The sequence below is a fragment of the Branchiostoma lanceolatum genome, chromosome 14 (genome assembly GCF_035083965.1).
Source record: "Branchiostoma lanceolatum isolate klBraLanc5 chromosome 14, klBraLanc5.hap2, whole genome shotgun sequence".
Taxonomy (NCBI): Eukaryota; Metazoa; Chordata; class Leptocardii; order Amphioxiformes; family Branchiostomatidae; genus Branchiostoma; species Branchiostoma lanceolatum.
In genome coordinates this window covers 13,798,400-13,812,921 of record NC_089735.1, presented here as the reverse complement: position 1 = coordinate 13,812,921, position 14,522 = coordinate 13,798,400, and the positions used below count along the sequence as shown (strand labels likewise).

The following is a 14,522-nucleotide window of genomic DNA, read 5'->3' as shown; positions in this document are numbered from 1 at the left end:
CATCAAATTAGTGAGGTGGACATGTCCTCTTGTACGGAAACCGAGCCAGTATCGTTTTTGATACCCAGGAATTGAGAAATTCAACCGTAAAGTTAGAAAAGAAACACAAATTTCGCCGCGACGGACAATAAGACGCAGACACGCTACGACGTTTCCGACCACGTCCACACCGTCTCTACTTCACGCCAGCTTGACAAGATGTCGGGTTCATTTCCATCGCAGACAAAGAAAGCTATCATGTCCGCTCCAGCATCGTCCCCCAAGAAGGCCAAGAAGCCCAGGGCGCCAAAGGCCCCTGCGGCCCACCCGCCCACCTCCGCCATGATTACGGCGGCCCTGGAGGCGCTCAAGGACCGTAAAGGTTCTTCCCTGTTGGCCATCAAGAAATACATCGCCGGCAACTACAAGTTCGACGTGGAGAAGAAGGCACACTTCATCAAGCTCGCCTTGAAAGCATTGGTGGCCAAGGGCACCCTCATTCAGGTGAAAGGTACGGGGGCGTCGGGATCCTTCAAAATCAACGTAGCAGCCAAGAAAGCCGCCGAGAAGGCCGCCAAGAAACCTGCCGTCAAGAAGCCCGTCAAGAAACCCGCGGCCAAGAAGGCAACCAAGCCCAAGACCGCCAAGCCAAAAAAGCCCGCGGCCAAGAAGGCTACCACCCCCGAGAAGACCAAGAAGCCGGCAGCCAAGAAGACCAAGAAATCTCCGGCCAAGAAACCAGCCGCCAAGAAACCGACCAAGAAGACGCCGAAAAAGAAGCCGGCTGCCAAGAAGGCAGCGCCTGCCAAGAAGTCGTCCAAGCCCAAGAAGAAGTGAAGATCCGACCGTCCAAGTTTCTGACTGAAACCCCGGCCCTTTTCAGGGCCACCCACATCTTAACAAAGAGCTATGTCAATCACATCAAAGTTATCACTTTTCTACACACCACATGCTCTCAAAGAAAATGAATGTAATAAGATGAACACATATCTATCAAAAGACCCGCCCACACACCCAACACCCCCCCCCCCCCACACACACACACAGATTATCAAAAGAATGGGTGGATGGACGCACACACGCACAGGCAGACTACATTGCGCCGATGCAGGCTGTATAAAGACGACGGAAGAAGTTTGATTTCATGATGATCTTGTATGTGTGTTGCGAGTCTACAAATTTATTGAGCAATGAAATTGACGAATGCCTGGTTGCCACTGTATATCTAGGCACGAGCGTTTGCCCGAGCGTACTAGTATGTAGCCCATTGCCATTCTATAGCGCATGCATCTTTCATGCGCTACCCTCAAAAGTGCCGAGCTTGCTGCAAAAGTCGGATTCTGGAGACACAAAAAACTGACCAATCGCAAGTTCGGATTTCAGCCAGGGAACCAATCAGACGGCAGGGCGCCCGCCAATTGTAATCTGCGGGCATATGATTAGCGGGTGTTATAAATTCACTCTCCACCGCTCACCGACTACTTTTATTGTCTTCCACTTGAGCGTAGACGAAGTTCATCCGTTCGTTCGACATGGCACGTACCAAGCAGACCGCCCGTAAGTCCACCGGTGGCAAAGCCCCCAGGAAACAACTGGCAACCAAGGCCGCGCGCAAGAGTGCCCCGGCTACCGGCGGCGTCAAGAAGCCTCACCGCTACAGGCCCGGCACCGTGGCCCTGAGAGAGATCCGTCGCTACCAGAAGTCCACCGAGCTGCTCATCCGCAAGCTGCCATTCCAGCGCCTGGTGCGCGAAATCGCCCAAGACTTCAAGACCGACCTGCGCTTCCAGAGCTCGGCGGTCATGGCTCTGCAGGAAGCCAGCGAGGCCTACCTGGTCGGTCTCTTCGAGGACACCAACCTGTGCGCCATCCACGCCAAGCGCGTCACCATCATGCCCAAGGACATCCAGCTCGCTCGCCGCATCCGAGGGGAGCGAGCCTAAGGAGGATCGCAACAAGATCGACGACAACCCCGGCCCTTTTCAGGGCCACACACATATCCCAGAAAGATCTATATCGTTCACCTTTCTCTAAACAGACGCAGTTGTTCCGCCTGAAATACAGTTACACACAACTCGCACCCCCCCCCTTATATCTGTACACGCAAATCAATTTAGCCGACAGTGTAATGACTTTATTAACGTTAGAGAATGTTATGTGAACACGTGCACCCGGTCGCGAACATGTAACCTGCACACACATATGATATACACATATGTCAGCTAGCATTAAACGACACACTTGTAAGATGCAGGCCATCTGAGATCATTTTGCGGTCATTTTGCGTGATCGGTCTTGCTCACGCATCACGTTAATTGTCTGTCAGCTATCTTGGACTGGGGTATATCATATGTAAGGTTACTTTTACTGCTAAATAGACCTCTTTCCAGTTACGGCGGCCATTTTGAATTCCCTGGGGTCAGCTGGGGGTCATGCACCAAAGTGAGGCTTAGGTTGGGAAACACCGGCCAGGATGGGAAACACCTGTATGATATAGCATAGGTATTCCATCCCGGGTGGTACATTTTGCGCCTCTAATGTGAAATGCTGTGGTACATGCACCTGGCATGTGTAGAAAATATTGTTGAGGATATTTGGACTTGATTTTAGCTAAATTCCAATTCATTTTTCATACTTTTTGACAAGTGAGTTCAGAACATTTAGTGTCAGTGCTTATATCCCCTATTTGTACTTTGCATAGATTGGACCGCGTGAAATCCCACAAAAATTGATTTCCTTTTGAATTGGGAAGAAATCAAAGTTTGTTGGCTGTTCTAAACGTTCAGTGTCTTCGAAATTTTATCATTTTTGCCTGTTGGGGCGGCAGTGTAGTAGTGGTTTCTATAATATTTTTCACTCTAGCCCATTCTTTGTTTATAACACTTTGCCCCCATAACCGTTACATACTGTTAAATTTCTATCTAGTAGACAAAGATCTTAAACCATAATTTGCTTTAAGCAAGGTTTAAGTGAAAATATATTTTAATCTCAAACCAGCATATGCATGTTATTGTTAGGCATAAACACCTGGTGTGTGGGTCGATCCAGCTTGCAAGTGCACCAGGCCTTCATACAGTGGTATACATATAGAATTAAGATTTTTGCCATGCAAATCTCAGAAATGCATATCAGTGTTTGCATTGATATTGTATATCCATTTTTACTTTGCATAGGTGACGGTATGCTGTAATAGCTGATCACTAGTAGGATTAGACCCTAGAAAACATGAAAATACCCAGCTGGCATCCTTGAGGGTAGTAAGTTATTTGCTGACTTTCCCGGGAGCTCTATCTAGAGACACCTCAATTTACATGGAAGACCTTAGTGCGGCCATGGCAGATAGACTGGTGTGGTCGGAAGTTGTGCATGGACTTGCCCCGTCCCCCCCGGGGGTCGACCGATGATGATGATGATGATATTTGTAGAAATACATTTTCGGACAATGTCTGGATGCCAAGATCCATTCTGCAAACTAAGAACTCAGTGGGGAAGGCAAGGTACGTATCCGTACTGGGTGCGCCCCTTGCTTACCAGTATGTCAGTTTGCCCCGATGATATTTAGTTATAGCGACATAAAAGTACACAAAAAGTTGAGTCCAGATTATTGTTGGCTGAAATTTAGCAGATTATTTTTCCTGCTAAATTGACGATTTCTGCATTTCTGAGATTGGCATGGCGAAAATCTTAATTCTACCACTGTATGAAGGCCTGGTGTACGTGCAAGCTCGATCGACCCACACACCAGGTGTTTATGCCTAACAATTAGCATGCATATGCTGGTCATTGTTATTGTTGGTGATTGCTGACACTGAACAGTTAGAACAGCCAACAAACTTTGATTTCTTCCCAATTCAAAAGGAAAACAAGCTGATTTCGGTGCATGTTTTGTGCGATTTCACAAGCTATGCAAAGTACAAATGGGGGGTATAAGCACTGACACTAAATGTTCTGAACTCACTTGTCAAAAAGTATGAAAAAATAAATTAGAATTTAGCTAAAATCAAGTCCAAATGTCCACAACAATATTTTCTACACATGCCAGGTGCATGTACCACAGCATTTCACATTAGAGGCGCAAAATGTACCGCCCAGGATGGAATACCTATGCTATATCATACTGGTGTTTCCCATCCTGGCCGGTGTTTCCCAACCTAAGCCTCACTTTGGTGCATGACCCCCAGCTGACCCCAGGGAATTCAAAATGGCCGCCGTAACCGGAAAGAGGTCTATTGTCTTAGTCTCGACCTCGACAGATGCACTGTGTTTCGGGGGGTGGGGGAATATCCATTCTTATATCTGCATTGTGTAGTTTGATTCAGTGTGAAGAGAATACAGTTCTTTCGAGAGGATGTGGGTGGCCCTGAAAAGGGCCGGGGTTTCGGTTTCGTCTGGAAATTACGTAGCCTTGCTGGTCTTCTTGGGCAGAAGCACGGCGTGGATATTGAGCAGAACGCCGCCCTGTGCGATGGTCACGCCGCCAAGCAGCTTGTTCAACTCCTCGTCGTTTCGGACGGCCAGTTGTAGGTGACGGGGGATGATTCTGGTCTTCTTGTTGACGTTCCTTAGAACACGTAGAACAATGAATTGGCCGTTGATCGGCGTTCCTTTTCCGGTCAAAACGCCATAAACATACTAGTAAGGAATGTCTCAGAAGTGTAGTCAAACTTCTGGACGACAACGGTGTGTGTGTGTGTGTGTGTGTGTGTGTGTGTGTGTGTGTGTGTGTGTGTGTGTGTGTATCTGTGTGTCTGCGTGTGTGTTTCAGGCAAATCAATCCGTTTTCTTTGCTTTAGTTCATTTTATTTTGTTCTGCTTCGTGTTTTCCCGACAAGATGTTTGTCTTGCCGGTGTCAAATCCTCCGCGTAGCATTGTCTTGCTTGGCTAGTGGCTTGCTTCCCATTGGCTAGTGGTGGCGACGGCCAGGACTACGCGCAGGTCCGCAGGGCGGTTATTAATCCGGCTCCGTCAGGCCCGCTATTCCAATCTCGTTCTGTATCGACAAGAACATCGTAATCATCATGTCTGGACGCGGCAAAGGAGGCAAGGGGCTCGGAAAGGGAGGCGCTAAGCGTCACCGTAAGGTTCTTCGCGACAACATCCAGGGTATCACGAAGCCGGCTATCCGTCGTCTTGCCCGTCGTGGCGGCGTGAAGCGCATCTCCGGGTTGATCTACGAGGAGACCCGAGGCGTTCTGAAGGTGTTCCTGGAGAATGTGATCCGCGACGCGGTGACCTACACCGAGCACGCCAAGCGCAAGACGGTGACCGCCATGGACGTTGTCTACGCTCTGAAACGCCAAGGCCGCACACTGTACGGCTTCGGCGGCTAAAGGATCTGACTCTCCTCATCGAAAGCAAGCAAACCCCGGCCCTTCTCAGGGCCACCCAAATCTCCCCAAAAGAGCTGTATCTTCTCACAACACATGTACACACCTGACTCAAACAACGAGCATAAATTATACAAAAGTCTAACTCAAGCCGGTCATGCAAACACACAACAATGAACTATGATGGTCCCATTTTCTTTGTAAATTGTAGTGATAGTCTTGTTGATTTCTGTAAAGATGTGTGCACGTTTGGATACTAAGAAATGCGTGTGAAGCGTAGTTTATATGTTTTATGGTATACTTTGTGTGTGTGAAGAATATAATTAGTGTGTGGAGAGATCTTGGTGCAATTTGGAGTGTGTGTTGCTTATGATCTATATCTTGTCGATCTCTGTTCGTTCACGCGTAGTGAAGTTGCTTGGCTCAAATATGATATAACTGCGTCAACTAAAAGCCTTGGTGTCCATCAAGTCATATGCGGTCACTCGTTTCTCTGCGTGCAAACTCGATCAGCCGTCGGCTTGAAGTCCAGGGCGTGCTTCCTGAAAAGTATGGCAAATATCTTAATATCTGAGGGCTAGTGACCAGCGGCTTCCATCAAATTAGTGAGGTGGACATGTCCTCTTGTACGGAAACCGAGCCAGTATCGTTTTTGATACCCAGGAATTGAGAAATTCAACCGTAAAGTTAGAAAAGAAACACAAATTTCGCCGCGACGGACAATAAGACGCAGACACGCTACGACGTTTCCGACCACGTCCGCACCGTCTCTACTTCACGCCAGCTTGACAAGATGTCGGGTTCATTTCCATCGCAGACAAAGAAAGCTATCATGTCCGCTCCAGCATCGTCCCCCAAGAAGGCCAAGAAGCCCAGGGCGCCAAAGGCCCCTGCGGCCCACCCGCCCACCTCCGCCATGATTACGGCGGCCCTGGAGGCGCTCAAGGACCGTAAAGGTTCTTCCCTGTTGGCCATCAAGAAATACATCGCCGGCAACTACAAGTTCGACGTGGAGAAGAAGGCACACTTCATCAAGCTCGCCTTGAAAGCATTGGTGGCCAAGGGCACCCTCATTCAGGTGAAAGGTACGGGGGCGTCGGGATCCTTCAAAATCAACGTAGCAGCCAAGAAAGCCGCCGAGAAGGCCGCCAAGAAACCTGCCGTCAAGAAGCCCGTCAAGAAACCCGCGGCCAAGAAGGCAACCAAGCCCAAGACCGCCAAGCCAAAAAAGCCCGCGGCCAAGAAGGCTACCACCCCCAAGAAGGCCAAGAAGCCGGCAGCCAAGAAGACCAAGAAATCTCCGGCCAAGAAACCAGCCGCCAAGAAACCGACCAAGAAGACGCCGAAAAAGAAGCCGGCTGCCAAGAAGGCAGCGCCTGCCAAGAAGTCGTCCAAGCCCAAGAAGAAGTGAAGATCCGACCGTCCAAGTTTCTGACTGAAACCCCGGCCCTTTTCAGGGCCACCCACATCTTAACAAAGAGCTATGTCAATCACATCAAAGTTATCACTTTTCTACACACCACATGCTCTCAAAGAAAATGAATGTAATAAGATGAACACATATCTATCAAAAGACCCGCCCACACACCCAACACCCCCCCCCCCCCCCCACACACACACAGATTATCAAAAGAATGGGTGGATGGACGCACACACGCACAGGCAGACTACATTGCGCCGATGCAGGCTGTATAAAGACGACGGAAGAAGTTTGATTTCATGATGATCTTGTATGTGTGTTGCGAGTCTACAAATTTATTGAGCAATGAAATTGACGAATGCCTGGTTGCCACTGTATATCTAGGCACGAGCGTTTGCCCGAGCGTACTAGTATGTAGCCCATTGCCATTCTATAGCGCATGCATCTTTCATGCGCTACCCTCAAAAGTGCCGAGCTTGCTGCAAAAGTCGGATTCTGGAGACACAAAAAACTGACCAATCGCAAGTTCGGATTTCAGCCAGGGAACCAATCAGACGGCAGGGCGCCCGCCAATTGTAATCTGCGGGCATATGATTAGCGGGTGTTATAAATTCACTCTCCACCGCTCACCGACTACTTTTATTGTCTTCCACTTGAGCGTAGACGAAGTTCATCCGTTCGTTCGACATGGCACGTACCAAGCAGACCGCCCGTAAGTCCACCGGTGGCAAAGCCCCCAGGAAACAACTGGCAACCAAGGCCGCGCGCAAGAGTGCCCCGGCTACCGGCGGCGTCAAGAAGCCTCACCGCTACAGGCCCGGCACCGTGGCCCTGAGAGAGATCCGTCGCTACCAGAAGTCCACCGAGCTGCTCATCCGCAAGCTGCCATTCCAGCGCCTGGTGCGCGAGATCGCCCAAGACTTCAAGACCGACCTGCGCTTCCAGAGCTCGGCGGTCATGGCTCTGCAGGAAGCCAGCGAGGCCTACCTGGTCGGTCTCTTCGAGGACACCAACCTGTGCGCCATCCACGCCAAGCGCGTCACCATCATGCCCAAGGACATCCAGCTCGCTCGCCGCATCCGAGGGGAGCGAGCCTAAGGAGGATCGCAACAAGATCGACGACAACCCCGGCCCTTTTCAGGGCCACACACATATCCCAGAAAGATCTATATCGTTCACCTTTCTCTAAACAGACGCAGTTGTTCCGCCTGAAATACAGTTACACACAACTCGCACCCCCCCCCCCTTATATCTGTACACGCAAATCAATTTAGCCGACATCGTAATCATCATGTCTGGACGCGGCAAAGGAGGCAAGGGGCTCGGAAAGGGAGGCGCTAAGCGTCACCGTAAGGTTCTTCGCGACAACATCCAGGGTATCACGAAGCCGGCTATCCGTCGTCTTGCCCGTCGTGGCGGCGTGAAGCGCATCTCCGGGTTGATCTACGAGGAGACCCGAGGCGTTCTGAAGGTGTTCCTGGAGAATGTGATCCGCGACGCGGTGACCTACACCGAGCACGCCAAGCGCAAGACGGTGACCGCCATGGACGTTGTCTACGCTCTGAAACGCCAAGGCCGCACACTGTACGGCTTCGGCGGCTAAAGGATCTGACTCTCCTCATCGAAAGCAAGCAAACCCCGGCCCTTCTCAGGGCCACCCAAATCTCCCCAAAAGAGCTGTATCTTCACACAACACATGTACACACCTGACTCGAACAACGAGCATAATACAAAATCCAAGCCGGTCATGCAAACACACAACAATGAACTATCATGGTCCCGTTTTCTTTGTAATGATAGTCTTGTTGATTTCTGTAAAGATTTGTGTACGGTTGGATACTAAGAAATGCGTGTGAAGCGTAGTATAGATATATGTTTTATTTTCTTGGTATACTTTGTGTGTGTGAAGAATATGATTGGTGTGTCGGAGAGATCTTGGTGCAATTGGGAGTGTGTGTTTTGACGATTTCATGACGATCTTGTATGTGTGTTGCGAGTCCACAAGTTTATTGAGCAATGAAATTGACGATTAATGCCTGGTTGCCACTGTATGTCTAGGCCCGAGTGTATGTAGCCCATGCGCCTGGTGCGCGAGATCGCCCAAGACTTCAAGACCGACCTGCGCTTCCAGAGCTCGGCGGTCATGGCTCTGCAGGAAGCCAGCGAGGCCTACCTGGTCGGTCTCTTCGAGGACACCAACCTGTGCGCCATCCACGCCAAGCGCGTCACCATCATGCCAAAGGACATCCAGCTCGCTCGCCGTATCCGAGGGGAGCGAGCCTAAGGAGGATCGCAACAAGATCGACGACAACCCCGGCCCTTTTCAGGGCCACACACATATCCCAGAAAGATCTATATCGCTCACCTTTCTCTAAACAGACGCAGTTGTTGCGCCTGAAATACAGTTACACACAACTCGCATCCCCCCCCTTATATCTGTACACGCAAATCAATTTAGCCGACAGTGTAATGACTTTATTAACGTTAGAGAATGTTATGTGAACACGTGCACCCGGTCGCGAACATGTAACCTGCACACACATATGATATACACATATGTCAGCTAGCATTAAACGACACACTTGTAAGATGCAGGCCATCTGAGATCATTTTGCGGTCATTTTGCGTGATCGGTCTTGCTCACGCATCACGTTAATTGTCTGTCAGCTATCTTGGACTGGGGTATATCATATGTAAGGTTACTTTTACTGCTAAATTGTCTTAGTCTCGACCTCGACAGATGCACTGTGTTTCGGGGGGTGGGGGAATATCCATTCTTATATCTGCATTGTGTAGTTTGATTCAGTGTGAAGAGAATACAGTTCTTTCGAGAGGATGTGGGTGGCCCTGAAAAGGGCCGGGGTTTCGGTTTCGTCTGGAAATTACGTAGCCTTGCTGGTCTTCTTGGGCAGAAGCACGGCGTGGATATTGGGCAGAACGCCGCCCTGTGCGATGGTCACGCCGCCAAGCAGCTTGTTCAACTCCTCGTCGTTTCGGACGGCCAGTTGTAGGTGACGGGGGATGATTCTGGTCTTCTTGTTGTCGCGGGCAGCGTTACCGGCCAGCTCCAGGATCTCGGCCGTCAGGTACTCCAACACGGCCGCCAGGTACACCGGTGCGCCGGCACCCACGCGCTGGGCGTAGTTTCCCTTGCGCAAGAAGCGATGCACCCGACCGACCGGGAACTGGAGACCCGCACGGGAAGAACGGCTCTTGGCCTTGGCGCGTGCCTTGCCACCTTTGCCACGTCCAGACATCTTGTAGTAGTCGATTGATTTGCGTCAAACGGCAAAAAGAATGAAAGAAGAATGAATAGGCATTATCTCCTGTCGAAACAATTTATACCCCGTCGCTGGATTCACGGCTTCCGACAGCGAACCAATAGAGAGAGCTAACTCTCGGTGAGAAGTTCTACCACGTCCGCGCCTTGGACTAGACAATCCCAAAATGTGCATTGTTCTCCGATATAAAGGCCGAGACGAGGGCGATGATATTCTTTGCTATCTAACACGCCAAGAACGTCGTCATGCCGCCAAGTGGAAAAGCCGCCAAGAAAGCTGGCAAGGCCAGGCCCGCAGGAGACAAGAAGCGTGGAAGGAGGAGAAAGAGAAGGGAAACCTTCGGCGTCTACATTTACAAGGTGCTGAAGCAGGTGCACCCCGACACCGGCGTCTCCAGCAAGGCCATGGGCATCATGAACTCCTTCGTCAACGACATCTTCGAGAGAATCGCTGCCGAAGCTTCTCGACTGGCTCACTACAACAAGCGCTCCACCATCAGCAGCCGCGAGATCCAGACCGCCGTGCGACTCCTGCTGCCAGGCGAGCTGGCCAAGCACGCCGTCAGCGAGGGCACCAAGGCCGTCACCAAGTACACCAGCTCCAAGTAAATCGACCGCCTCCGCTCGTCAAAATCCCGGCCTTTTTCAAGGCCACCCACATCCTCACAAAAGAGCTATAGCAATCACATTCTAGTCGAAACAGCGACTACACACAACCCACGCACATGCCACTAACCTGTGACCGCAGGCGACATGTACAGAACTTATGCCTGGAACACACAACAACTATAAAGACAACAGAATGATCATGAAAGAAAACAAACAACAAAGAAAGTGAATTTTGACGTAATAAAAGGCTGCACACGTTCTTATTACACCAAACAAAGGTGACGCAACAAAAAGCTTGCGTCCCTTGCCTTCTGGAACAACTGTCGTCTGTGACGTTCCTTAGAACACGTAGAACAATGAATTGGCCGTTGATCGGCGTTCCTTTTCCGGTCAAAACGCCATAAACATACTAGTAAGGAATGTCTCAGAAGTGTAGTCAAACTTCTGGACGACAACGGTGTGTGTGTGTGTGTGTGTGTGTGTGTGTGTGTGTGTGTGTGTGTGTATCTGTGTGTCTGCGTGTGTGTTTCAGGCAAATCAATCCGTTTTCTTTGCTTTAGTTCATTTTATTTTGTTCTGCTTCGTGTTTTCCCAACAAGATGTTTGTCTTGCCGGTGTCAAATCCTCCGCGTAGCATTGTCTTGCTTGGCTAGTGGCTTGCTTCCCATTGGCTAGTGGTGGCGACGGCCAGGACTACGCGCAGGTCCGCAGGGCGGTTATTAATCCGGCTCCGTCAGGCCCGCTATTCCAATCTCGTTCTGTATCGACAAGAACATCGTAATCATCATGTCTGGACGCGGCAAAGGAGGCAAGGGGCTCGGAAAGGGAGGCGCTAAGCGTCACCGTAAGGTTCTTCGCGACAACATCCAGGGTATCACGAAGCCGGCTATCCGTCGTCTTGCCCGTCGTGGCGGCGTGAAGCGCATCTCCGGGTTGATCTACGAGGAGACCCGAGGCGTTCTGAAGGTGTTCCTGGAGAATGTGATCCGCGACGCGGTGACCTACACCGAGCACGCCAAGCGCAAGACGGTGACCGCCATGGACGTTGTCTACGCTCTGAAACGCCAAGGCCGCACACTGTACGGCTTCGGCGGCTAAAGGATCTGACTCTCCTCATCGAAAGCAAGCAAACCCCGGCCCTTCTCAGGGCCACCCAAATCTCCCCAAAAGAGCTGTATCTTCACACAACACATGTACACACCTGACTCGAACAACGAGCATAATACAAAATCCAAGCCGGTCATGCAAACACACAACAATGAACTATCATGGTCCCGTTTTCTTTGTAATGATAGTCTTGTTGATTTCTGTAAAGATTTGTGTACGGTTGGATACTAAGAAATGCGTGTGAAGCGTAGTATAGATATATGTTTTATTTTCTTGGTATACTTTGTGTGTGTGAAGAATATGATTGGCAAGCAAACCCCGGCCCTTCTCAGGGCCACCCAAATCTCCCCAAAAGAGCTGTATCTTCTCACAACACATGTACACACCTGACTCAAACAACGAGCATAAATTATACAAAAGTCTAACTCAAGCCGGTCATGCAGACACACAACAATGAACTATGATGGTCCCATTTTCTTTGTAAATTGTAGTGATAGTCTTGTTGATTTCTGTAAAGATGTGTGCACGTTTGGATACTAAGAAATGCGTGTGAAGCGTAGTTTATATGTTTTATGGTATACTTTGTGTGTGTGAAGAATATAATTAGTGTGTGGAGAGATCTTGGTGCAATTTGGAGTGTGTGTTGCTTATGATCTATATCTTGTCGATCTCTGTTCGTTCACGCGTAGTGAAGTTGCTTGGCTCAAATATGATATAACTGCGTCAACTAAAAGCCTTGGTGTCCATCAAGTCATATGCGGTCACTCGTTTCTCTGCGTGCAAACTCGATCAGCCGTCGGCTTGAAGTCCAGGGCGTGCTTCCTGAAAAGTATGGCAAATATCTTAATATCTGAGGGCTAGTGACCAGCGGCTTCCATCAAATTAGTGAGGTGGACATGTCCTCTTGTACGGAAACCGAGCCAGTATCGTTTTTGATACCCAGGAATTGAGAAATTCAACCGTAAAGTTAGAAAAGAAACACAAATTTCGCCGCGACGGACAATAAGACGCAGACACGCTACGACGTTTCCGACCACGTCCGCACCGTCTCTACTTCACGCCAGCTTGACAAGATGTCGGGTTCATTTCCATCGCAGACAAAGAAAGCTATCATGTCCGCTCCAGCATCGTCCCCCAAGAAGGCCAAGAAGCCCAGGGCGCCAAAGGCCCCTGCGGCCCACCCGCCCACCTCCGCCATGATTACGGCGGCCCTGGAGGCGCTCAAGGACCGTAAAGGTTCTTCCCTGTTGGCCATCAAGAAATACATCGCCGGCAACTACAAGTTCGACGTGGAGAAGAAGGCACACTTCATCAAGCTCGCCTTGAAAGCATTGGTGGCCAAGGGCACCCTCATTCAGGTGAAAGGTACGGGGGCGTCGGGATCCTTCAAAATCAACGTAGCAGCCAAGAAAGCCGCCGAGAAGGCCGCCAAGAAACCTGCCGTCAAGAAGCCCGTCAAGAAACCCGCGGCCAAGAAGGCAACCAAGCCCAAGACCGCCAAGCCAAAAAAGCCCGCGGCCAAGAAGGCTACCACCCCCAAGAAGGCCAAGAAGCCGGCAGCCAAGAAGACCAAGAAATCTCCGGCCAAGAAACCAGCCGCCAAGAAACCGACCAAGAAGACGCCGAAAAAGAAGCCGGCTGCCAAGAAGGCAGCGCCTGCCAAGAAGTCGTCCAAGCCCAAGAAGAAGTGAAGATCCGACCGTCCAAGTTTCTGACTGAAACCCCGGCCCTTTTCAGGGCCACCCACATCTTAACAAAGAGCTATGTCAATCACATCAAAGTTATCACTTTTCTACACACCACATGCTCTCAAAGAAAATGAATGTAATAAGATGAACACATATCTATCAAAAGACCCGCCCACACACCCAACACCCCCCCCCCCCCCCACACACACACACAGATTATCAAAAGAATGGGTGGATGGACGCACACACGCACAGGCAGACTACATTGCGCCGATGCAGGCTGTATAAAGACGACGGAAGAAGTTTGATTTCATGATGATCTTGTATGTGTGTTGCGAGTCTACAAATTTATTGAGCAATGAAATTGACGAATGCCTGGTTGCCACTGTATATCTAGGCACGAGCGTTTGCCCGAGCGTACTAGTATGTAGCCCATTGCCATTCTATAGCGCATGCATCTTTCATGCGCTACCCTCAAAAGTGCCGAGCTTGCTGCAAAAGTCGGATTCTGGAGACACAAAAAACTGACCAATCGCAAGTTCGGATTTCAGCCAGGGAACCAATCAGACGGCAGGGCGCCCGCCAATTGTAATCTGCGGGCATATGATTAGCGGGTGTTATAAATTCACTCTCCACCGCTCACCGACTACTTTTATTGTCTTCCACTTGAGCGTAGACGAAGTTCATCCGTTCGTTCGACATGGCACGTACCAAGCAGACCGCCCGTAAGTCCACCGGTGGCAAAGCCCCCAGGAAACAACTGGCAACCAAGGCCGCGCGCAAGAGTGCCCCGGCTACCGGCGGCGTCAAGAAGCCTCACCGCTACAGGCCCGGCACCGTGGCCCTGAGAGAGATCCGTCGCTACCAGAAGTCCACCGAGCTGCTCATCCGCAAGCTGCCATTCCAGCGCCTGGTGCGCGAGATCGCCCAAGACTTCAAGACCGACCTGCGCTTCCAGAGCTCGGCGGTCATGGCTCTGCAGGAAGCCAGCGAGGCCTACCTGGTCGGTCTCTTCGAGGACACCAACCTGTGCGCCATCCACGCCAAGCGCGTCACCATCATGCCCAAGGACATCCAGCTCGCTCGCCGCATCCGAGGGGAGCGAGCCTAA

General features: G+C 50.5%; 5 protein-coding genes across 5 annotated transcripts; 4 read left to right on the top strand and 1 right to left on the bottom strand.

The window, feature by feature from the left end:
- Positions 1-198: 198 nt before the first annotated feature.
- Positions 199-960, top strand: LOC136448751 (histone H1-like). The gene has a single exon (XM_066448396.1). It carries the CDS (start codon positions 199-201, stop codon positions 814-816), a length of 618 nt encoding a protein of 205 aa, XP_066304493.1. The 3' UTR covers positions 817-960.
- Positions 961-6,100: 5,140 nt separating this feature from the next.
- On the top strand, positions 6,101-6,771 carry LOC136448750 (histone H1-like). Its single transcript, XM_066448395.1, has one exon. It carries the CDS (start codon positions 6,101-6,103, stop codon positions 6,716-6,718), a length of 618 nt encoding a protein of 205 aa, XP_066304492.1. The 3' UTR covers positions 6,719-6,771.
- A 2,461-nt stretch (positions 6,772-9,232) lies between these two features.
- Positions 9,233-10,080, bottom strand: LOC136449007 (late histone H2A.2.2-like). The gene has a single exon (XM_066448762.1). It carries the CDS (start codon positions 9,982-9,984, stop codon positions 9,610-9,612), a length of 375 nt encoding a protein of 124 aa, XP_066304859.1. The 5' UTR covers positions 9,985-10,080; the 3' UTR covers positions 9,233-9,609.
- A 163-nt stretch (positions 10,081-10,243) lies between these two features.
- LOC136448817 (histone H2B-like) lies at positions 10,244-10,880 on the top strand. The gene has a single exon (XM_066448465.1). The coding sequence runs from the start codon at positions 10,254-10,256 to the stop codon at positions 10,614-10,616; it is 363 nt and encodes a 120-aa protein (XP_066304562.1). The 5' UTR covers positions 10,244-10,253; the 3' UTR covers positions 10,617-10,880.
- Positions 10,881-12,796: 1,916 nt separating this feature from the next.
- LOC136448749 (histone H1-like) lies at positions 12,797-13,467 on the top strand. The gene has a single exon (XM_066448394.1). It carries the CDS (start codon positions 12,797-12,799, stop codon positions 13,412-13,414), a length of 618 nt encoding a protein of 205 aa, XP_066304491.1. The 3' UTR covers positions 13,415-13,467.
- Positions 13,468-14,522: the final 1,055 nt, after the last annotated feature.

Excerpts from the sequence above, each read along its gene's own strand:
- LOC136448751 (XM_066448396.1), top strand. The coding sequence starts at position 199 with ATGTCGGGTTCATTTCCATCGCAGACAAAGAAAGCTATCATGTCCGCT.
- LOC136448750 (XM_066448395.1), top strand. The coding sequence starts at position 6,101 with ATGTCGGGTTCATTTCCATCGCAGACAAAGAAAGCTATCATGTCCGCT.
- LOC136449007 (XM_066448762.1), bottom strand. The coding sequence starts at position 9,984 with ATGTCTGGACGTGGCAAAGGTGGCAAGGCACGCGCCAAGGCCAAGAGC.
- LOC136448817 (XM_066448465.1), top strand. The coding sequence starts at position 10,254 with ATGCCGCCAAGTGGAAAAGCCGCCAAGAAAGCTGGCAAGGCCAGGCCC.
- LOC136448749 (XM_066448394.1), top strand. The coding sequence starts at position 12,797 with ATGTCGGGTTCATTTCCATCGCAGACAAAGAAAGCTATCATGTCCGCT.